The 25,072-nt window shown below is 39.0% G+C and overlaps 1 protein-coding gene across 4 annotated transcripts in view; it reads left to right on the top strand.

The window, feature by feature from the left end:
- Window positions 1-25,072, top strand: part of AIDA (axin interactor, dorsalization associated) — a 74,567-nt gene extending 49,495 nt beyond the window's left edge. For 3 of the 4 annotated variants that reach the window (XM_077157931.1, XM_077157932.1, XM_077157933.1), the window contains 6 exons: window positions 4,514-4,577; window positions 4,752-4,858; window positions 14,939-15,061; window positions 18,745-18,867; window positions 22,922-23,039; window positions 23,213-25,072. In XM_077157931.1, the coding sequence (XP_077014046.1) occupies window positions 4,514-4,577; window positions 4,752-4,858; window positions 14,939-15,061; window positions 18,745-18,867; window positions 22,922-23,039; window positions 23,213-23,309 (632 nt within the window). In that variant the 3' untranslated portion in view covers window positions 23,310-25,072. Of the gene's footprint in view, window positions 1-4,513; window positions 4,578-4,751; window positions 4,859-14,938; window positions 15,062-18,744; window positions 18,868-22,528; window positions 22,572-22,921; window positions 23,040-23,212 lie in introns of all 4 variants that reach the window. The other variant, XR_013174392.1, reaches the window with a different exon arrangement.

Genomic DNA, 25,072 nt, shown 5'->3' with positions numbered 1-25,072 from the left:
TAATCTCTCCCTCATTTTTGAAAGACAGTTTTGCCTGATATAGAATCCTTCATTGCCTTTACCACTTTAAATATGTCATCCCACAGCCTTCTTGCCTCCGTGGTTTCCAGTGAGAAATGGGCACTTAATCTTATTGAGGGTCCTTGACAGTACATGTTGCTTCTCTCATGGCTTTCAGAATTCTCTGTTGTTGGCATTCAACAATATCAGCAGCATGAGTCTGTTTGGGTTTATCCTGTTTGGAGTTCATTGAGCATCTTGGATTTATGTGTTCATTTCTTTTGTCAAATTTGGGGACTTTTCAGTCATTATTCCCTTGAATATTCTCTTTCTTCTGGGACTCGTACAGTGTGTGTGTACACTTGATGGTGTCCCACAGTTTCCTCAGGTTCTGTTCACTTTTCTTCATTCTTTCTTCCTTCTGCTCCTCAGACTGGATGATACCAGGTGTCTTATCTTCAAGTTCTCTGATTCTTTCTTCTGCCAGCTTCAACCTGCTCTCTTTACTTTGGGCGGGGGCTGCAGGGTGCATAGGCCGGGAATCAAACCTGGGTCTCCCACATGTTCAGTCTGCTCTTGAAGCCCTTTAGGGAATTTTTAATTTCTGTAAGTGTGGTATTCAGCTGTGTGGTTGCGTTTTGTAATTTTCGTCTTTGTATTGAAATTCTCTTTGAGTTCATCTTTTGTTTTCCTGACTTCCTCTAATTGATTGTTCATGTTTTTCTTTAGCTCTTTGGCTATATTTAGGACCATTTTTTAAAAAGTCTTTGGCTGGTGTTCTAGTTTGCTAGCTGCTGGAATGCAATATACCAGAAACGGAATGGCTTTTAACAAGGGGAATTTAATGAGTTGCTAGTTTACAGCTCCAAGGCTGAGGATTAAAACAAGTCTATAGAAAATTCCAATCAAAGGCATCCAGGGAAAGATACCTTGGTTCAAGAAGGCCGATGAAGTTCAGGGCCTCTCTCTCATCCGGAAAGGCACATGGCGAACACAGTCAGGGCCTCTCCCTCAGCTGGAAGGGCACATGGAGAATATGGCATCATCTGCTAGCTTACTCTCCTGGCCTCTCGTTTCACGAAGCTCCCCGGGAGGTGCTCTCCCTCTTCATCTCCAATGGACTCTCCACTTCGTGGTGCTGCAGCATTCTCTGCTCTCTCTGAGTCTCCAAAATGTTTCCTCTTTTATAGGACTTCAGAAACTAATCAAGACCCACTCAAATGGGTGGAGACATGTCATCCCCTAATCCAGTTTAACAACCATTCTTAACTAAATCACATCAACCAGGGAGATGATCTCATTACAGTTTCAAACATACAGTATTGAATAGGGATTATTCTACCTTTATGAAATGGGATTTATATTAAAACATGGCTTTTCTTAGGGGGCATACTTCCTTTCAAACCAGCACAGCTGGTATGTCCCAGGTCTTGTCTTCCTTTTTGATGGTTTCTAAGACTTTAATTTTCTCCTCTACCTAGGCCATCACCTGCCATTTTTTTGTATGTTTGGAAGCTTTTGTTGAAACCTGAACATTTCAGTAGTTTAATGTGTTACCTCTGGAATTTAGACTCGAGGCACCTGTTCTTTAAGTTTGCATCCAGCTAATGTTATGATAGAGCTTTTCTGGAATGCCAGGAGCTAACCAAAAAAAAAGAAGGAAAATAGTTAATCACCTTTCCCAATTTATGTACATTGACTTCTGAGTGCTCTCCTTCAGGGTTTATGCATGTAGTGAGCTTGGAGAATAGCTCTAGGCAAAGTGTAGGTGCTTCTTCACCTGTCTTTCATCTTGGGTTTGTGCCTGTGGCCCTAGGAATTTCCCTATTTACACAGTGCCTCTTCCTTGGGAAATGTTTCCTATTGGGCACTGCGCTGGATGTCCTACAGCCAGCAGTCCCTTGCCCCAGGTAGCATGACTTGACTGTTTTCCCGAAACCTTCTCAGAGTTCCAGGAGCTACTTTCTACAGGCAGAGCAAGTTCTGTGACAGCAAGTCCATCAGGCGACCACCAGGCGCACATGTCCCCATCATGTACCTGTTAGCTACTCTGCTCCTTCTGGAACTGGGACCAGGAATCTGTACTGGGAGTACCCACCAGCTCCACAGAGAGGTGGGGGTAGAGGGGGCCACCAAATTGCCAAGACATCCTACTGCTTTTTTTTTTGTTTTCACATGGGCAGACACCAGCAATCGAACTTGGGTCTCCAGCATGGCAGGTGAGAATTCTACCTGCTTAGCCACCATCACACTGCCCTATATGTATTTTTTAATCCTACTGCTTTTAAGTAGTCTTTTTCTTGATTCCGTACTTACCCTGTTTCTGCAGGCCTTTAACTGTTTTTGGAACTTTGAGAAAATTGTTTCTGCCAGTTCTTGATGGTTGTTCCAAGATTCTGTGCAGAGAAGGAGCCCTGAAACATCTCACCCTACCATATTGATAGGTTTCTTTATATGTATTTTATATGTTGATTTTTTCTTTTTATTATCATTGAAAATATATCTGTGCTTTTGTTTCTGCTGTGAATGATACATGGTCTTTTATTATTTTGTCACTCACTCCCCCATTCACAGTACCTAGCACAGTTCATGTTAGAAACTAAAATTGATTTTTCTTGGGTTCAATTAATAGTTTACTCCCAAAGAGCAATCATGTGCCAAATCTAGAAAGGATGTTCTTACAATTATAAAAATTCTGCTTCTTAGGGAGATCTGAAAATAAGATCCTGGTCAGCTAGGTAGAGAGAACTGTAGAGCAAATGAATTACATATAATAATGCATGGTACTTTAAATTTTGCCATGTAATTTCATTTACATTATTTAATTCTCTCAACAGTTCATGAAGGAAGTACTATTCATATTAGGTGAAACTGAGATTCAGAATAGTTGTATGAATCCTCAAATGTGGTGTAATTGTAGAGCTAGAATTTGATTTCAAACCTAACTTTGTCTTCTGCTACTTTCCCCATGCTTATCAAACATCGGTGTATAACCATTCTGTCCCTTGAACAAGCCAAATTAGTTCCTGCCTCAGTACCTTCCTTGTTGTTCTGATCTGTTCTTTAATACTTGGAAGCCATTATCCTAAAGCTATTTCTGTATGATTCTTCTCATCCTAAGTTGTTGTTAAAATGTCTTCTAGTAACTTAGTTTTGAAGGGACTTCCCTGTCCACCTTACCTAAAATTTTCCCTCTACTCCCATAATCCTCCAATTTGTGTCTTTCATAACACTAATCGCAGCTTTACATTATCTCATTTATTTGTGGACTTATTTATTGTCTGTCTTTCCTGACTAAGATCTAAGTCCCATATATTGAGGGCAAGAACCCTCTGTCTTGATCACAGCCACGTTTTTGTCTCCTAAACTGTGACTGGAACATTATGGACACTCAGTGCATATTTGTTGAGAAGAAGAAAGGAAGGGAGAAGGTGAGAACTGAAGGAAAAGAGAAAAAATAATGAATGAGAGTCTAGCGCAGATCTCACTCTTCTCTCTCACTGGAGGACTTAGAAATACACATGTAAGTATACTAAACGAATCTGTCTCCTATTTGAGGCTTTTAGGGTTTCTTCCTTTGGGATGCCAGTATGCTACACCCATGTTAGCTCTAAACTCCAGGACACCAACACAAGAGAGGCGGAATAAAGTTGGTGCAAAATCACAGGAGTCTTTTGGATTGCCCAGTTCTTGCAATTCACTTTGCTATAATTGCAGATAGTTACTGCAGACCCATAAGGGAAGAAATTAAGCACTAAATCATATACTGATAGTAGCTCTCCATTAAGTAACCAGAACTGTGGAACATCTTTCTTTAAGTGTACATGCCAGAATATAAATAAATCATTGAATTATGTGTCAACAGCTGCCAGAACACAAGAGGTGGTGCTATGTTGTTTGTAGACTGTTTTGAGTATAGTCCCACTTTGTGCATGTGTTTGTGTATATATACACATATGTATATAAATACGTACATATTTTTTCTAAAAATTATATATGTGTAATATGAATTTATCATAAAAGAAATCTGAGGCTAGTGCAGTCTTTACCAATTTGATGGTGTTGAGGGGACATTTACTCAGGACTTAGAATAAGATGTGCTGTTATGTACCTAATTGGTCATCTTTGATGCCTCTCTTATAATTAAAGTACCTGGGAAAGGAGCATTGTCCTCTGTGTGCCTTGTGTCTCACCTCAGATCTTGTATATGGGAGAACTATTTTGAGGTTTGTTTTCTAGGAGGGCTCTGAGAATCTGGAGTTTACTGTCCTTGGAGATCTGGTTGTACTCTGAAAGTGCTGGTACTTTGAGTAGACTATGGGTGTTTTCTTTAGGTAACACCTTCAAAGGACAAATGCACTGTGGCTCTGAAATGATGATAAGGTTGAGAATTTTTTTTAAATATGAATATGAATAGTAAAATTGATTCAAATTAGTCCTTCTAAGATAGAATTTTTTGTTCTAATTCATGGAATAATTCATATTTCTTGTTCATTCTCTTTTTTTATTGCAGTCCTGAAGAATATTCTTACATATAATAAAGAATTCCCGTTTGATGTTCAGCCTGTCCCATTAAGGTAAGATAAATAAGCATCCGTATTTATCCTCTCATTTTTCACCTCTTTTTCAGATATTTCTGTCTTTTGTTTTTTGAGTTTGTATCATCATTGGATATCTTACCTGGGAAATGATCGTCGTGAGGCTCCACTAGTAAGTGTAGTTTCATCCTTTTTCCACCTTTTTCCATGTAGAAGAATTTTAGCACCTGGTGAAGAAGAGAATTTGGAATTTGAAGAGGATGAGGAGGAGGGTGGCGCTGGAGCTGGGTCTCCTGACTGCTTTCCTGCTCGAGTTCCTGGTGAGCATCGCTTTCTAAAAACGCACATTACTTTATCTAAGGGCGGTACTAGACTACTTTGTCTAGTAGGAGTAAAACTTCTCCAGAGGCAATACTAATCTTAAGCTAATTTTCGTGGCCATGTATTTACAGTAACTACTTTAAAAGTATAGTCTGAAAGTGTCTTATTTGTATCACTGGTCCCCAAGACCACTGCAAGGTTTGATAATGTGCTAAGAGGAATTACAGGACTTAGCATATAGTCATGTTCGTGACTTTTGTAGTGAAGACGTATGTTTTGTTTTGTAAGTATTGCTGGAATGCAGTATACCAGAAATGGAATGGCTTTTAAAAAGGGAATTTATTCAGTTACAAGTTTACAGTTCTAAGGCCATAAAAATGTCCAAACTAAGGCATCCAGGAAAAGATACTTTGACTCAAAGGCCAATATTTGTCACATGGGAAGGCATGTGGCTGGCTTCTGCAGGTCCCTGTTCTCAGTTCCATTGCTTCCAGGTTTTGATGCCAGTGGTTTCCTCTCTAAGCATTTGTGGACTTAGCTCCTTGGAACTTAGCTCCTCGGAACACAGCTCTGGGTTCTGGCTTGCTTAGCATCTCATAGGAAGGCACATGGCAATATCTGCTGGGCTCTGCATCTCCAAATGTCCATCGGTAGGCATCTCCTCTCTCTGTCAGCACTCTGAGCATCTCCAGATATCTGCATCTCTGTCACTTCTGGTTCCTGTTTAGTTTCTATCAACTCTCTTGGCTCCTGGCATCTCCTGGGGCTTCTGCATTTCCAAATGTCTGTGTCTGCATCTGCATCTGAGATTTCTCTACAATATTTCACCTTTTAAAGGAGTCTAGTAAACTAATAAGTCCCACCTTGAATGGGTGGAATGCTCTCCATCTAATCAAAAGGCCACATCCACAATTGGAAATGTCATATCTCTATGGAAATAATCTAACCAAAAGGTCCACCCTACAACAAATGAATCAGGATTAAGAAAACAGGGCTTTTCTGGGGTACATAACAGTTTCAAACCATTACAGTCTACCCTCTGGACTCAAAAAAGATGTATTCTTTCCATATACATTCATTCATTCCACAGTATCGCAAAATCTTAAACCATTTCAGTAACAATACAAATGCAATACAAAGTCAGAAACAGTACAAAATCTAATCGAAGTCAGCTACAGACATGGTCTGTTCTAAGGCAGAATTCTCCTCTGACTCTGGACATGTACAATTCAGAGCAGGTTACCTGCTTCCAGTATACAAAGGAGGAACTGTCATAGGGTACATGTCACCATTGCCATATGCAGAAATTGAAAGGTAAATAGGGTCCTCAGAACAAAACAGTTGTGAACACCTGCAGGGGAAACTCATTGGATTTCAGAGTCTGAGAGTCATTTATGATTGGGGCTTTAGAAAGTGGCAGACCCTCCACCCCCCAAGGACCGACAAAGTGGCCCTGCTCTTTCCCAACACTGGAGTGAGGGTTGCAACATTGGGGTGCATTGAGGGGCCACCTTTTTCTTGGCTCCACCTTCTCCAAGCGCCAGGGCAGCACCTGGGCTCTTTACCATCTTTGGGGCACAAGCTCAAGCCCCTCAGAAAAATAGAGCGGTCACCAGGCTCCCCCCTATTCCTGGTTTATGCACTCCAACCTCTCCAAGATCTGGGGCTTTAAAACTTTTCCTGAACCTTGAGGCAGAAGGGTTGCCCTCTGCTTCTAGGGCAAACTCAGCTTCTCCACGTGTATGGGTGAGTATGCCGTCCTGGTCTGAGATTTCCTGGCCCCAGACATTAACTTCCATGGTGCTGCCATTGAAGTAATTTCTCCTTCAGTCTGTCCTTTTTCTGTTCCTTTTAGTCCATGTTGCCAGTGGTTACATTTAAACAGATCTCACAAGAAACTTGTCAGCTTTCTATGCGGTATACAAGGAGTACATCCATGAGACAATAGGATTTTCCACAAATCCTTCCTGGTTCCTCTATGTCCAGTCTGACTTATGCTGAAATGGCTGGGTGATTTCGTGTTTGGTTAAATCCTCACATGGGGCACTGTTCTCTGAGCTCTCCCTTTCTGGTGGAGTCCCAGAATTTTCCAGACTGTCAGTTTCTGCTTTCTTTATACCCAGGAGTTTAGTTCTCAACTTCTCTCTTTCCTGTCACATTCTACAATAAGCTGCAATGAGAGCATTTTCCATGTTTAGTTTGGAAATCTCTTCAGCTAAGTATCGAAGTTCATCACTCTCACATTCTGCCTTATATCCACAAAAATTGCCTTCCTTCCATTTGCAACAACAACAACACAGTTATCATTTATATCTAAAGCCTCATTGGAGGTATATCTTTGTGTCTGCATTTCTGCCAACAGTCTCTTCAAAGCATTCTAGGCCTTTTCTATCAAGATCCTCAAAACTCTTAACCTTAACCCTAACCCCTTATCTGTTTAAAAAGCCATTCCAACATGTTTATTATTTGCAAACCATGGCACCACACTTCTCTGGTACAAAATCTGTTTTAGTTTGTTAAATGCTGCTGGAATGCAATATACCAGAAATGGAACGGCTTTTAAAAAGGAAATTTCTTAATTATAATTTGCATTTCTAAGGCCATAAAAATATCCAAACTAAGGCTTCCAGATAAAGACACCTTGACTCAAGAAAGGCCGATGTTTGTCACATGGGAAGGCGTGTAGCTGGTGTCTGCTGGTCCCTGTTCCCAGTTCCATTGCTTCAGGTTTTGATATCACTGGTTTCCTCTAAGCATTTGTGGGCCTTCACTTAGCGCCACCAGGATACAACTCTGGGTTCTGGCTTGCTTAGCATCTCATAGGAAGGCTCCTGAGCTCTGCATCTCCAAACATCTGTGGCTAGACATCTGGTCTCTCTGTCAGCACTCTAAGTATCTTCAAATATCTGTCTCTTTTGGCTCTGAAGCAGCTGTTCTCCAAGCATCTGCATCTGCGTTTTCTCCAAAATGTTTCCCTTTTAAAGGACTGCAGTAAACTAATTAAGTCCTACCTCAAATGGGTGGAGTTACATCTTCATCAAATCAAAAGGCCAACATACCCACAATTGGGTTTGTCACATCTCCATAGGGTAGCTATTTTTTCCCAATTAAGCAATGTCTTAATATATAATATCTGTTACTAGAGGATCTTTATAAATTAAAGTACACTGTACATAATAGATTAAAGTTTAGTAATGGATAAAACAAATCATAATTCTCAAGCATTGGTACTATGTAAAAAAAATAAAAGAGAAACCACATAATTCTGTTTGCTAAAGTAGCTAATCTTGCCTCTAAGTTTAGAGTTAGAAGCCCATAATATGTGCAAAGAAATGCAATACAGAAAATCAAAAATACTGTAAAATAATCTAGGAAAAATGTCTAATCTAGGGGACAAAAACCTTTTATAAATACAACAAAATCAAGTGCATATGTAAAAGCTGTGTGTCTAGCATTAGTTGTACCAGGTAGTAGAGCCAGCAAGCGCTCTTTAAGTTCAGTGCCTTCAGATCTGCAGTTTATGCAGCCTGCAGTATCAGGAAAGAAGGGAATGAGAGGGAGGGCAAAGGTCCGGAAAAACTTCTTTTCTTCTTTCTTAATCACTCTTGGATGAGTGAAATCACTCTCTTGGGTGAACTTCTAGCAACAGCTCAAGGATTCCCCTGGGATTCCATAGAATCCTGGTTGAGAAACCCTGATTTAACTAGTTAGCTGTGGCATATAGAGCTTTCTGTATTTAAAAACGTTGTAGCAGGATAGTGCCCCCCCCCCCAAAAAAAAATGTCAACCCCCCTATTCCCAGAAGCTGTGACTGTGTTGTGCTACATGGCAGAAGGGACTTGGAGATGAGGTTGAAGTTGAGGACCTTGAGATGGGGAGGCATCCTGGATTGTTGGGGTGATTGAGTCTATTCCCCTGAGACCTGAAAAGCAGAGACCCTTTCCTGAATGGGTCAGAAAGCATTATGATAGCAAAAAAAGGGTCTGGAAGTTGGTAGTAGGATGACTTTCTGACACTTTGTGCTGATTCTGGAATGTCAGGGGTTATGTGTAAGAACTAAAGGCAGCCCCCAGCTGACAGCCTGCAAGGAGACAGAAACCTCAGTCTTACAGCTACTGGGAACTGAATACTGTTGTTCAGTTTTTTGCTTCTCCAAACCTGCTAGAAGTCAAAGAATGCAAAATTACTACTACGAAAAGCAGAATATAGGTGCTTTTTAGAATTTGCGGACAATTTAAATTGAAAATGGCAAAATGAAGTGTGGTGGTTAAAAACATGGACTTTGCACTGGATTACTGCATGGCAGTGAGCAAGTTACGCAGTTTTTCTGTGCCTCAGTTTTCACCTCAGATGAGTGGGACTAGAACTAGCACCGATGTCGTAGACTTATTATGAAGGTTAAATAAATTAATATATATAAATGATTCAGTGCCTGGCACATAGGAAGTGCTCTATAAATGTTGGCTTTTTATTATTTATGCAGCTCTTCTACGTGGAAGGACGTTTATTATTCCTGATTCTTGCTCTATATCTAACAGCAAATGATCTAATTCTTGTAGGAAAAGCTTAGATTACAGTGGTTCAAGTATGATGATTTCTTTTCTTTACCCAGTTCTAGGCTTCAGCTTTTATAAACAAAGTTACTTATTCTCATTTTCCTTTATATCTTTGAATATTTTAATTCTTTATTTGGAAATCTTGCTTTAATGTATTGCTTTGATTTATAGCTATCATATGGTTTTATCTTTGATAACAAGTATGCTACTTTTCTCATCTAACCCTGGAGCTATCTATGGATGATATGGTATTACTCTTGAATTTTATCTTTTTATTATTCAAAAAAACATTTTAAATATTTTCTAGCCATTTGTTTACTAGAGCATAATATTAGTAGAGCATAATAACCTCAAAAGCTGTACCATCTGTTTGTTTATTCGGCAAAATATTCATTCCACAAAGATCTATCTGTTGCTAGTGCAACAGATACTAAATGAAAAATTATCCAAACCATTCTTTCAGTATGCTTACTGTGTATGTAGTTAGAGAGACAGGGCCATAAATACATAATAATTATGGGAAATATGTACAGTATTTCACAGGTGAGCAAATGGAGCTTAACAAGGTAATCCAGAAAAGGTGAGCTAGCATAAATTGACAACCGAATGGTGACTAGGCGTTGGCTGTGCAGGGAGAGAGAACATTGAGAGAGCCGCTGTGAACTGCCTCGAATTGACACTTTTCTGTGTTCTTTGTAATCCTGGTTATGTTGTCAGTGGCTGCTGTTCTCTAATAAAGGTAATACTGAACCTGCGTTATGGAGTGAAATGTTTTACACCCTACCTTGAATTAGAAAAGAACCTAATATGTCATCTTTTGTAGAAAACAGAAGGGAGGAAGAGAATATGTATTTACCTCTTATTTATACAACTCTGAGCTGTCCTATATGGTAGGTTTTACCCCCATGTGGCTATTCAGCACTTGTCCAAACTGCTGGGCTGTCAAGTGTAAAATGTATACCAGATTCCAAAGACACTTAGTATGAAAAAAGAAAGTAAAATATTTCATTAGTAATTGTTTCATATTGGTTACGTGTTGAAGTGATAAATAACTTGATTATATTGAATTAAACTATATTATTAAAATTAATTTCATCTATTTCTTTTTACTGTGGCTATTAGAAAAAGTAAAATTACGTATGCAGCTTACATTTGTAGCTTTCATTTCTGGACACCAGTGATCTATGATTAGATCTCTATCTAACTCTAATTATATTCATGCTTATTTTTGCAACAACAAAGAGACACAGGAAGAACAAGGCAGAAATTAATGGAATTGATTTCCTAAAGGCATTGGGTAGGAATGGAGGATTGATGGGCTAGGTTACATAGTGGAATATCTTTGAGTATAATTTTTAATTTATTTTGAATTTTGAGCCACATTTTACATATTCAAAACAAAAATTAATGGTGATGGGGGTGTTAATAACCTGTTATGTGATGGAAACTGAAATAAACTTAACTGTTTATCACGTTGATAAAGATAGACATAAAGATGTAGAAGAAAAAAGTTCTAATCAGAATAGTTTTGAATAAAATACTGTGTACACCCTTAGTGGGATATTTTCCAGTGATAAAAAGAACTGCATAAAAATCTTGAATTTTATTTAGTAAGTTTGTGGTCTGCGGTGATATTCGTATAGAGATATTGAAACTGTTTTGTGTGTATTATAGGATTGAGCAAATAAGTAAGTAGACTGATGTGATTAGGAACTAAGGTTTTCAATGTGAAGATGTGAATGTGGAATGGAGGACAGATAAGGGAAGCTCTGGTATTGGATTAGAATAAGAGATATCAGTATGAGTTCAAGATTAAAAAGAAAAAACAAAAACTATATTCCCTAGATCCACCCACTGAAAATTCAGGATTAGGAGCAGTGACATACCAGTAGGAAGAACCATATCTAGTGTTCAGATATTCAAATCGTATAAAAAAATCAAGTACCTTTTAATAAATTCATCAAAAGACATACAAGACCTCTGTGAAGATAATGATAAAACTTTATTGAGGAAAACTGAGAAGTCCTAAATAAATGGAAAGAAGTACACGAGTTCATGGATTGGAAAAAAGCAATTTGTAAAGATGTATTTCTAAAATTGTTCTGAACTTCAGTGTAATTCCAGCAGTTTTTGTTGCTGCGTCTGTTGTTCCTGAAGAACTTGACAAGCAAATTCTGTGATTTACCTGGAAATGCAAAGGGCCGAAAGTAATTGGGACTTTCAAAGTATAAAGTCAGGGTAGGAGAACTTGCCTTTACCATATGTCAAGACTTTTTGTAAAGTATAATAATTAAAATGCAAGGATAAGGAAGCAGACCCACACTGGTTTATGATTGAGGGGTCCCTGCAGATCTGTGGGAGAAATGGCAGTCTAGATGGTATCCATGTGGAATAGAAGGAAATTAGGCTCCTACCACCCACCATGAACAATAAAGTTTTAGTTGAATTATAGGACTGAATGCAAATGGAAAAATAATGAAACTTTTATAAGATAAGGAAATGCCTTCATGAACTTGGAGAAGGGAAAGAGTTGTTGAAAAGGACACAAAAAGCACTGACTATAAAGGAAGAGATTAATAAATTTGACTATGTTAACATTAAGAAGTACGGCAATCAGATGTCACCATTAGCAGAGAAAAGGCGCTCCAGAAATACAAAACTAATCTCTGTTGTTAGAAGCCAGGATAGTTACCTTTTGGGAGAAGTATGATTTGGGGCACAGTGAGATCTATGGATGATGATATTTCTTCTCTTGGAATTGGTGACTAGTTGTACAGATGTGCTTACTTTGTGAAAATTCATTAAATTGTACTTAGAATCTGTGTACTTTTTCATACATACATTATACTTCAATAAGTTTTTTTTTAAGTGAGAAGATATTTGCAAAACGTGCCCAACGAAAGGTTTATATGAAAGCTATTAGAGAATTCCTACAAATCAATAAGAAAAAGAAGGGCAACCCAATAGACAAATGGGCAAGATAATCGAACAGCTTCCTAAAAGAGGAAATCCAAATGCCCAATTTAATATGAAAATGTGCTCAGCTTCATTAGTCATTGGAGAAGGGCAAATTAAAACTAGCTCTCCGCTTTTTCTACATCCTAGATTGGCTGAAATGAGCTGTTAGTGAGGACACGGAGCGATGGGGATGTTACTGCACTTGTGCTAGGAGGAGAAATTGGCACAGTCACTTTGAAAAATAGTTTACCGTTACGTAGTGACTCGGTCATCCGTCTTTTTCAGAAATGTTAGTTATGTGCACCAGGGTCTGTGTACAAGAATATCTATAGCAGCTTTGTTAGCGGTATCCAATAATTTGAAGCAGCTCAAATGTTCATCTGCATAAGAATGAATACATAAACTGTGTTATGTTTATACAACTGAAACTATATAATTACAAAAATGAGCAAACTACAGCTGCTGGTAACGAATCTAAAGTTCGAAAGCAGGCAAAACTGTGTTATATAGGGATGCTTTCTAATAATTATGTTAAAAGCCAGTATAGTGGGGAGCAATTAGGAAAAGGCATGGGGGCTGGAGGGCGCCCCTGGCGTAATGTTTAATGTGTTCACCTGAGTGGCAGTTACGTGGAGGTGTGCTTTCCAGTTTTTCATTAAGCTGTATATCTGTTTTATTTGCTTTGCTGAATATATGTTAGATTTCACAATTTGAAAAGGTTAAAAGGGCTAGATAGTGGTGAACTTAAAGACCTTTTTATAAACCGTAATATAAGAAAACTTAATTTTTGAAATTTGGCAGCATGGTTTGTGAGAGCTATTCAGTGTGCTAAAGTAATGTTATATTTTTACTTTTGAAATGGCGTTCAATACTTCAAGTGTTCCATTTTGATTTACTGCTTTTTAGACTTTTTTGTTACAGCCCCAAATTTTCTTTCACCAAGTATCACCAGTTGAGACTGGTATTTCTGTGACATTGGAAAACAGAAACATATGGCAAATTAAAACTCACAGATAATATCTCCAGTAGTTTAAAAAGTTCAGCCTCCATTTTGGATAATTCACTTAAACAGTCTTCTACACAAACACAACCAAACTTTGAATTTGAAACTTATCTCTACTTTGAGTAATGCTCATTTTCTAAAGCAGTTTTTCAGAACCCCTTTTGAGAACAGATCCCTTTGAGACCCTGATATGAGTACAGACCTTTCTCCAGAAAAATTCAGATAAATTCATGCATCCAAAATTTTCATAAAATTTCTGGGTGTTTCTTAACTCTGAAGTTCATCCCATAGAATGCAGTTAAAAACCTCTGTTCTAGAGCTGCCTTCATTTCTAAAAATGTCAGTCAGAGGGAGACAGCATGAAGGGGTTTTACATCGGGCATGCATGTAGGATAACACCCCACGCCCATGAGTGTCTCTCAGTGCAATGGTGTAATGAGGACTCTTTTCTATACCTGCATTTTCTGTGTAATTCCCATACTATAAATTTAGAAAACACAAACTTTCATATTTTTACTAGTATTAATTTTATGGATTTATTGAGTTATGATTTTCATATCATAAAACCCACCTATTAGAAGCATGCAGTTTAAAGATTTTTGATAAATTTATAGAGTTGTGCAACCATCACCACAATCCAATTTTAGACATTTCCATCACTCCAAAAAATTCCCTCAAGCTTGTTTAAGTTGTTCAAATGATAACTTATTTTTAATATGGCAGGTCGATTGATGCATGTGCATGAAATATTTCATCATCAACTTGAAAAGTGTCCACCAAAATTATTGTCTATAGTTTGAGAAACTGTATATATACTGGATTAAAATGGAATAAATCAACCTTTTTGTGTGCATCTGTTCTCCATAGATGATTGCAGTAAGTGAACAAACTATACGATCGATTTCTTCCTTCATATCATTTCATCAATGGAGGAATGCTCTCTTGTAGTTTGGAATGGTTTTTCATTTATTTGAAAATTGACGTATGGATGAAGATTTCAAATAGAGTTGCGCTTGTGTTGTTATGTGACGTTCTCTGTGGTATTAACTTCTGGTTAAATAGGTTATATAGAATAGGCTCATGTAGAGTGGGAAATCAGATTGTAAAATTATTTAAATGCACAAATATTAAATTGTAAATTATTTATTCCATCAGTAGTAACTAAAGGACTTGATCAATTCTGGTTTTAAGTTTCTCAAACTTTAGGATAATGCTTAAAAAGCTTTTCTTGTCGTTGTCCTGCCACTTCATGTAACAATCGCTGTATGAGTGTACGGTGTGCGTTATTGATAATGTGGCAGCTTATGATTGGGCTTCCTGGTGCTTGAACTAGTCATTTCCGTTTTAGCTTTGAGGCATGGAAGGGCAGGTTTTCTGGTGTATAATTAAATATTTGTTTAAAAACGATAATACCGAGTGTTTCAGGGGTTTCAGAAACCAAAATAATACTTGGTAGTTAGGAAGTCGGTTGAGAGCAAGGTTGTATCTTCACTATGTTTGCCAGAACATTTATTCTGAAGGAATTGGTGGCGCTGACTTGTGTTGCTGTCTCTCTGTTGCAGGTACTTTATTACCGAGGCTGCCCTCAGAACCAGGCATGACCTTACTCACCATCACGATTGAGAAGATCGGCCTGAAAGACGCCGGGCAGTGCATCGACCCCTACATCACAGTTAGTGTAAAGGGTAAACAACTCTGTCTCCGTCTTCTCCTCTCATGGATTTGATGCCATTGCTCTTCATTTGGGACAGTTTTGTTTGTTTGTTTTTTGTTTTGGTCTTGTATCCGTGACAGCTCATTTGAGTCCTTTCTACAATGAGGCATGATACCTGGAAGGAGAGAGACTGCCTCTCCTTCCCCCAAACATTTCTGAGAGATTTGCTTAAAATACTTTCCTATTTATATAATTTATACTCACCTTTGCTTTTGAGTTGTTCTTTGTATCTGTGTTTTTATTTTTAAAATTCCATCTAGGAGTGGACTAGACATTCACACTGTCTTTAACAGCAGAAGCTGCATTCTTCAGGAAACAGGTTAGCAAAACGTCCCTTACCTTCCAAGGATGTGTGGTTTTCTCTGCAAAGCCCAGTGTTCTCCCGTTTTCCCGTCCCTCCTAATTTAGTCTCTCTTGTTCCTATCCAAGAGAGCTTTGTACATAGGACAGTTCTGCAGGGGTGGATGAGAATCAGCCTTCAATGAATTATCAGCAGAGACAGGAAAATAGGACACATCTACAAACATCTGTTATCTGAATGTAGTCCTGTGGGGCCTTTAAAAAATGAAGCATTTCTCTAAAAAGTGGGGTATTAAACCTGATTACTTTTAGGATTTGTGTGTTTCTCCTACCAAATGTGGCAATCCAGTGATTCCTTGAATATAACTTTTTCAGTCTTTGACTTGAGAGGAAAATCAAAATGGTTGAATTCTTTTGTTGTTGCCAGGCACTTCATTTGTAAGACATTTAATGGTTTTAAAGAATAATTATTGGGTGATTGAGGAGGAAGCTGCCATGCTATTAATCAAAAGTAACTGCATAGCTCATCCAAGTGGCTTACTTTAATTTCCAGTTTGAGGCGAATCAAAGAAACAGATAGGGGCTGAAATTAAACGGAGCAAACTTCTATCAATCATAGAAATAAATTCAGACCCACGGATTCATTAATAGCAAAGACAACCCACGTTTCAGTCAAAAGAAGAGCAAATTAAACGTAGAGAAGAATTTAATATGTAGAGGCCATGCTCCACAACACTGCGGCCGTGCTGCTTTGGCCTCTGCTGTTTCGGGTCATCAAATGCATGGCCCACTAGAAGTATCCAGGTCATCAAATGCATGGCCCACTAGAAGTATCCAGGTCATCAAATGCATGGCCCACTAGAAAGAATCCGGGTCATCAAATGCATGGCCCACTAGAAGTATTCGGGTCATCAAATGCATGGCCCACTAGAAAATATCCAGGTCATCAAATGCATGGCCCACTAGAAAGTATTCGGGTCATCAAATGCATGGCCCACTAGAAAGAATCCGGGTCATCAAATGCATGGCCCACTAGAAGTATTCGGGTCATCAAATGCATGGCCCACTAGAAAGAATCCGGGTCATCAAATGCATGGCCCACTAGAAAGTATTCGGGTCATCAAGTGCATGGCCCACTAGAAAGAATCCGGGTCATCAAATGCATGGCCCACTAGAAGTATTCGGGTCATCAAATGCATGGCCCACTAGAAAATATCCAGGTCATCAAATGCATGGCCCACTAGAAAGAATCCGGGTCATCAAATGCATGGCCCACTAGAAAGTATTCGGGTCATCAAGTGCATGGCCCACTAGAAAGAATCCGGGTCATCAAATGCATGGCCCACTAGAAAGTATTCGGGTCATCAAATGCATGGCCCACTAGAAAGAATCCGGGTCATCAAATGCATGGCCCACTAGAAGTATTCGGGTCATCAAATGCATGGCCCACTAGAAAATATCCAGGTCATCAAATGCATGGCCCACTAGAAAGAATCCGGGTCATCAAATGCATGGCCCACTAGAAAGTATTCGGGTCATCAAATGCATGGCCCACTAGAAAGTATTCGGGTCATCAAGTGCATGGCCCACTAGAAAGAATCCGGGTCATCAAATGCATGGCCCACTAGAAAGTATTCGGGTCATCAAATGCATGGCCCACTAGAAAATATCCAGGTCATCAAATGCATGGCCCACTAGAAAGTATTCGGGTCATCAAGTGCATGGCCCACTAGAAAGTATTCGGGTCATCAAATGCATGGCCCACTAGAAAGTATTCGGGTCATCAAGTGCATGGCCCACTAGAAAGAATCCAGGTCATCAAATGCATGGCCCACTAGAAGTATTCGGGTCATCAAATGCATGGCCCACTAGAAAATATCCAGGTCATCAAATGCATGGCCCACTAGAAAGTATTCAGGTCATCAAGTGCATGGCCCACTAGAAAGAATCCGGGTCATCAAATGCATGGCCCACTAGAAAGTATCCGGGTCATCAAATGCATGGCCCACTAGAAAGTATTCGCGTCATCAAATGCATGGCCCACTAGAAAGAATCCGGGTCATCAAATGCATGGCCTACTAGAAGTATTCGGGTCATCAAATGCATGGCCCACTAGAAAGAATCCGGGTCATCAAATGCATGGCCCACTAGAAGTATTCGGGTCATCAAATGCATGGCCCACTAGAAAGTATTCGGGTCATCAAGTGCATGGCCCACTAGAAAGTATTCGGGTCATCAAGTGCATGGCCCACTGGAAGTATTCGGATCATCAAGTGCATGGCCCACTAGAAAGTATTCGGGTCATCAAGTGCATGGCCCACTGGAAGTATTCGGATCATCAAGTGCATGACCCACTAGAAAGTATTCGGGTCATCAAGTGCATGGCCCACTAGAAAGTATTCGGGTCATCAAGTGCATGGCCCACTAGAAGTATTCGTACCCCAGGTTATTTCATAGGCTGTCTGCAGATCTCAGTTAGGAAGATACACTGTAAAACAGCAACAAACATTTTAATGATAATGTCATAGACATTTTATTACTTTTGCATACAAGTTGAACTGAAACATGTTTTTGCGTAAATATCATTAGGAATGGAAATAATCTGTTCAAGTGTTTAAACAATCTGCTGAGTTAAGTTCCCTAAGATGGGTCTGTTGAATAATACATAAACACCGAGTAATCATTAAATAAATTCATGTTGAATTTGATTAAACTGGAAGATTCTTGGTTCCAGAAGATTAAACCATACACACATATACGTTATGTGTACAACAAACTGTTCATTGATGGAAGGGTTTCATCAGCAGGTTCATTAACAGGTCCTTCTTTTGGTTTTCTGCCTTGAACACAACAGGAGAATTCTGATAATGTTAGATTTAAAGGCCTTTCCAAGCTTTGACTAAGGTTGGGCATTAAGGGCAGGGACCCCATTGTGATATATCATTCAAATTCCAGATGTTTATTGCACACCAAAATATAGTGGCTTACTCCCTAAGGAAAACCAAAAACTTTTCTTGCCTCATGTCTTAACTGCAAGGATCAAATTTTGTCTTCTCCAATCTTCCTTTTATGCCTTGGTTATGGTAAGGCTTCCTGCTCCCCTCTCCGTGAGTTCTCCCCACTCCTCCCTGCTGCTCCCTCCACACACCTCTGTGAAACCAGCCCATCAGATACCTGAAGAGCTCAGAATATAGGGCCTTCTACTAGCCTGAGAATCTTCTTTCAGCTTTCTTCCTGTCTCTTTAGGAAAGATAACCCTTGGCAGTTTGTTTGCAGGTTTTTTTCCAGTTTTTTTGTTTTTTTAGTATGTGTCTTTATGTACTTCTAAGTAGAAGCTTTTATTTTCCTCTCTAGATCTGAATGGCATAGATTTAACTCCTGTGCAAGATACTCCTGTGGCTTCAAGGAAAGAAGATACATATGTTCATTTTAATGTGGACATTGAGCTCCAGAAGCATGTTGAAAAATTAACCAAAGGTTTGTAATCCTAAACAGTTGGCTTCTTATGGACAGAAGCCTCATCTTATCCTTTATTCATGTTTGTGTGCCTTATGAGCTGGGCACACTGCATGCCTGGCATAAGTAAATGTCTCAAATATTTGTTGAGTTGTGTGAAATACAGATTTTTTTTTTAATTTAGTAGTTATCAATTGTATTATCTAGTTCCACAATACTTGATATCTTTAAATATTCAAATATTCTTTGATAGTAAAATGTATTGCCTTTAACAACAAAATAGAATGAAAAATGTCCTTATACCCAAGAGTTAGGGGAAGCAGGAGCTCCCTAAGACTCTGAATAGAATATTTAAGATTCTAACAATTCAAAGAACTATAGCTGGATTTATTATGTAGAAAGATACTGTAACTTGCAGTTAGTTAGCAGGAGGATGGAAAAGGACTAAAGCAAATTTTTAAAAAGGTGGTTATATTTCCAGGTTAAAGAGTTCTTAGAATGGAAAACTTCCCTATCATTTTGCCCAGTGGGAATGTCAGTTTTCTCTGAAAGGAAGACTTCAGAATTCCTTTATCACTCAAAGTTCAGTTGGAATTTTTGAAATTTTCAAGTACAGCAGGAAGCTTGTACAAGATATACACATGCCATTTGAATGATTGCCTCAGCCTCTAAAACAGTTGATATTTTACTTCTCAAATCTGGTGCTGCCTCTGCTCTGTTCTCCCACCATTCCAGGGCTCTGTTTGAACCCCAGTTCTCAGAGTGCAGCCCCGGGAGCAGAGGTCACCTGGAACCATGTTCGATGCAGATGCTGGGGCCTACCTCAGACCTGCTTAATCTGAACCTCTGCGGGCAGGACTTAATGGTCTGTGTCTTAACGAGACTTCCAGGTGATGCCGATAAACACCACACTTTAAGAATCACCATGTCAGAGGAATAGTAGAGAAGAGGTGCTAAATCAGTAATGTTGAAGGACTTTCAGTATGATTTGAGTAAAAATATTAACAAATTTTTTTAGCTCCATTGCTTTGAGAAATGTTTCTATAGTGATGAGCGGGAATGTTCATGTGCTAACTTTTCTATTTTATTACACTGTGTTCTTGATGTTTGATTCATAAGATGCTTGTTAGTTTGCTAGCTGCCCGAATGCAATGTGCCAGACCTGGAAAGGCTTCTCAAAAGGGGAATTTAATAAGTTACAAGTTTACAGTTTTAGGGAAGTGAAAGTGTCCAAATGAAGGCACCAACCAGAGGTCATCTTAATTCAAGGAGCCTCCATGGGTGAAGGACACCTTTTCAGCAGGTGGCCGGCACCTGCCTCTCAAGGTGCTGACTTGCTCAGCATCTCATGGTGATGTCTGCTGGGTTCCAAGCACCTCCAAACACCTGTGTCTGTTCTCCTTGTGGCCACATCTGTGTCAGCTCTGCTGTGAGGTTTCTTTCGGCTCTGAGGCTTCTGTTGTTTCTCTTGTTTCTGTCATTTCTCTCTCTCCAGAGTGTTTCCTCTTTTTAAAAGATTTCAGTAAGGTCATCAGGACCCACCTGTGTTGCTTCCTATGAAACGGAGCTCGAAGGATATTAAGGAATGATGAGAGAGAAAGAAAGAGAGAGAGACAGATCTCAGGGGGTCTGAAGCTTAACTTTAGCAAACAACAGACAACTTTATTCTGCACCAGCTCCTGCTTATATACTACAGGGTTTCCTGAGGAAACAAAGTACTTAACTTTCTTCATACTTAAGTAACCATTTGGGGGTAAACAAACATTCTGTTCCTCCCAGACTGTTCCAAACAAAGCAAGTAACAATCTCCTCAGTTTCTTGCCCACCCAGGGACACCAGCTGCTCCCAGGAAATTCTGCAGGTCTTGTTTTAACCCTTTGGCTCCTACACACCTGGAATGGGTGGAGTCACATCTCCATCTAGTCAAACGTTTACACCCACAATTGGGCCTGTCACATCTCCATGGAAATAAGCGCATCAAAATTTCCAACCTACGGGGCAGGCCACGGTGGCTCAGCAGGCAAGAATGCTCACCTGCCATGCCAGAGGACCGGGGTTTGATTCCCGGTACCTGCCCATGTTAAAAAATAAATGAAATAAAGTTTCCATCCTACAGTACTGAACAGGGGTTTAATAAAAAGGCTGCTCCCACAAGATTGGATCAGGATTAAAACATGGCTTTTCTGGAATACATGATATTTTCAAACCAGCACAATGCTCAAAGTAGAACTGTATTTGGAATTTGACTTTATTCATTCTCTACAGCTTTGAATTTATTTTCATTTACTGTGGTTTAACCCATATCAGTGCAAATTAATGTACTTTCTTCATGTTTACAAGCATTTCATTTAATCTTCTTAGCTATTTTCACTTTACATTTTGTTCTTTCTTATGTACAGCATGAAGTACAAAGCTGTGTGTACCAGGGATGCAAGAAATCTATTTACTGATGATGCAGATGAATAATTAAAAAATTTACTTCCTTAGAATGGTGGTAAACATATTTGGGACTTTAACATTTTCAAATACCATTTTATTTTCACATTTATTCAGACCTCAGAGGCAATCATGAAGAGGAGATGAGTCCTCTAGCTGAAGAGACTACGAATTGTGATCTGCTGTCTTAAAAACCTCTATAGTATCATTGCTGTGGGGGGAGATAAGAGAAGCCACCCTTCTGCATATATGGGAGGGATATACACTTACGAGAGGAGATCACCTGGAGCCTGACTCTTGTAACTCACTCACGTGAGCTGAGAGTACTGGCTAAATACGCTCATCTCTCCCCCACCCACAGCCCAGTGTAACTGAGCGACTCGCTTTTCTTTCCCCCTTAAAGGGGAGGCACTCCATTGAGACCAAGTGCCAAGGCTGTACACATACTTCTGAATATTGCTAAGCTTCTAATTCCTTGTGAGTTTTAAGTATTAGATGTGTGTTGATGGTCTTTAAAAGCCAAGATATGGCGGTGCTCTGGTTAAGACAGCATTAATAGGTAACCAGTTAAGAGTCAAACCCTGACTTCTTATCACAGTTTCTGTGCCACCTTGAGAAATTAATTGTTCTTGGCTACACTGATGAGGCAAGTTATTTCTCTATTTTTAACCTTTTTGGGGGAGGAGGGGAGCTTCTATGCTGGGCTTTGGGGAGATGAAACTATGTGAATTTGTCATTCCCTTTTGCTCATTGTGGGGGTGGGGGTGGGGTGGGCTGGATCTTTAGACCTAGAGTATCTTCCATAGTGATGTGCAGTTCCGGGGGGAGGGAAACAGTGTTTTGTTTTTCCTGAATATATTCCTAAAATATAGTAGGAAATAGGTAACGTTTAGAAACAGAACCAGTATGTGATTTGCTTTGTTTGAACTCCAAAACACCCAAAAGATTGAATTTTTTTTTTTTTTTTTTTTTTTTTTTTTTTTTTTTTAAAGGAAAGACAGAGAGAAGGAAGGAAGGATAGAAGGAAGGAAGGAAGGAAGAAAGGGAAACATTTTTAAACATTTTCTTGTTTTATTGTATTCTGTTTCTCCGTTTTTGTTACATGGGCTGGGGCCGGGAATCGAACCGAGGTCCTCCGGCATAGCAGGCAAGCACTTTGCCCGCTGAGCCACCGCGGCCCGCCAGATTGAATTTTTGAGTTTTTGTTTCAGGGGGAGAAGCAATTCAAGTTTCAAATTTTTTCTAGGAACTCTTTTACCATGCCCTTTCTACGAAGTGAATTGCTATAGGTAATGTTGATAATTAACAAGTATCTTGTATTTTCTATAGTAGTTTATGCTCCTATTTGTAAATAAAAACTTCTATACTCTCGAGTCAGTATAGTTCCAGAAAAGTTTGCTCTACTTTGTAAAATCAGATGATATGAAGAAATGTTACTCCATTCAGACACGGAAGAGTTTCAATTATATAGTCATATCATGAGAGAGACTGTTTGACACAGGTTACTTTGTAAAATGATGCTAACTGATGCTTGTTCATGCATATGCCTCTGGAGATCAAAGACAATTGATTGGCTTGCTAGAAATGTACTGTCTGTGGCTTATGTGGTTTTTTCATTTTGCTTTATGGAATTCTGTAGGTGCAGCTATCTTCTTTGAATTCAAACACTACAAGCCTAAGAAAAGATTTACCAGCACCAAGTGTTTTGCTTTCATGGAGATGGATGAAATTAAACCTGGGCCAATTATAATAGAACTGTAAGTGATAAGCATCTGGAATTAAAATTAAGTTAACAGTCACTAGTATTTCTTTTTACTCCCCCATATACAATATGTAATCTTGGAACAGATCAGTCATCAAGGTATTTTTCTTTAATTTTCTTTTCTCATCAAGGTATTGTTAAACAATAGTTTTTTTGTTGTGGTTACAGATACAAGAAACCCACTGACTTTAAAAGAAAGAAATTGCAGTTATTGACCAAGAAACCACTTTATCTTCATCTACATCAAACTTTGCACAAGGAATGATCCTGACATGAATGTCCTGTAACTTCTGTGAATTTTATCATTCAGTAGGAACCATCATAGGTCTGTGTAGCATATTCACCCTTCAGCAAGCAGAAAGCAAGCTCTGCCCATGCCAGTAGGCCAGAGTAAGTCTGATGCTCAGATGTACCACAGAATTTCAACTCCAGCACGTCACTGACATACAAGACTCCTTTGGATATGGGGCTTATTACAGATTTGGAGACATGTTTTTACTTTTCTATTAATTGTGCAATTAATAGTCTATTCTAATTTACTACTACTCCTCCCCTGCCTCTTAGAACAACACTGTTGTGGGAAGGGCGGGTTCATCTCCAAACTCAATACAGCAATAAGAATGTGCTAGTTTACGCATCTGCTCACTTTTTTGGTTTTGAGTTAACGTCAAACTTTGGGTTGAAATGGGTAGGATGATACTAAACTGCTTTGAGAAGAATGAATTGGACCAGTTATGCTAAGGTCAGTCAGTAAACTTATGAGCTGTTCCTCAGAGGTGGCTTGAAGTCATCCTGGTCTGAGTGGTCCTGCCTGGAAATCGGGTGCCTTGGCCAGGTCGGTGTCCCCTGTGGGAGTGTGCCCCAAATTGTAGCCAGGGTGTGTCCAGGTGACCAGACTGTTTTCTGAAAAGTGAGTATAGTTTTAGTTATGTTTATTAGCTTACTTCTGCATCATTGTTCTTTCTGATAATGATTCTAGGGTTAATGTTGGATTCAACTTGGAATAATTACAAATTTTTATGAGCATTCAGCTACCATAAAGTAGCAGACAGGTGGTGTTATAATGTCTACTAAATCACATAATCTAAACAAAATGGGTCAGATGCTAACAAGATACTGCAGGAATAACTGCAGTTTTTCTGACAACTGATTGTGAAACCTTAAAACCTGCACACCTCTTCCTGTAGTGATGAGTGTGCACATCTGGAAAGATACTCTTTTCTTTTCTGATATAGATAGGCTTGCCATTTATTTCTTATTTAGATACATTGACATTCAACCATATGAACATATACAGGTCATTAGCTTATAATTTGACTATTTACATTACTTTTGACTATAAAATAATGGGGCATAACTAAAACTTTCATAGAACACTTGAGGTGGATATTTGATACACAGAACTTTTGATTTGTGGTGGGCTTTCTGTGGGTTAGGTGTAGAACCCACATTATTTTAATATTCGCTGTTTTAAACGAACAATGCTAACATGAGAGGAATGCAGTGTCAATACTTGGCCTATTTTTAAACTTGTGTAACCCTAGTTATACAGTTTGTTTTTTAAATTAAGTAATCATGGTAAGTTGTTTTAGCCCTTGCACTTCAAGAGCTCTAGTCTTTACTTTCAGTTGTCTGTTAGGTCAGTTCTGTTTACTAGATAGATGTTAATAAAAACTATATGAGCCTGAAAGAGTTCTCAACTGAATCTAGTCTTGTCACTTATCTTGGTTGGAGTAATTCCAAATTCTAAAATGGTTCAGTCCACAATAGCACTACAGAATGAAGAATTTGCCTTAATAAATCACTTTGTTGTTCACTTAATAACTTACACTCTCAGTTGTCAGAGCCCTAGATTGTAAGCTCCTCCAGGGGCAAGAACCATATTTTCTTCTCCATGTCATGTAAATTTTCTAAAGTGCTTGACAGCACCCTGTACCCTGTGGAGTACTCAGTACCTTTTATTTGATGTAGCTGAGGAGACCTAAAAAATAATCCCTTAAAAAAACTATTAAAGTGTAGCAAAACTGA

Source organism: Tamandua tetradactyla, chromosome 4 (assembly GCF_023851605.1).
Source record: "Tamandua tetradactyla isolate mTamTet1 chromosome 4, mTamTet1.pri, whole genome shotgun sequence".
Classification (NCBI taxonomy): domain Eukaryota; kingdom Metazoa; phylum Chordata; class Mammalia; order Pilosa; family Myrmecophagidae; genus Tamandua; species Tamandua tetradactyla.
The sequence above is the reverse complement of the archived record's forward strand: the minus strand, read 5'-3'. Positions and strand labels throughout refer to the sequence as shown.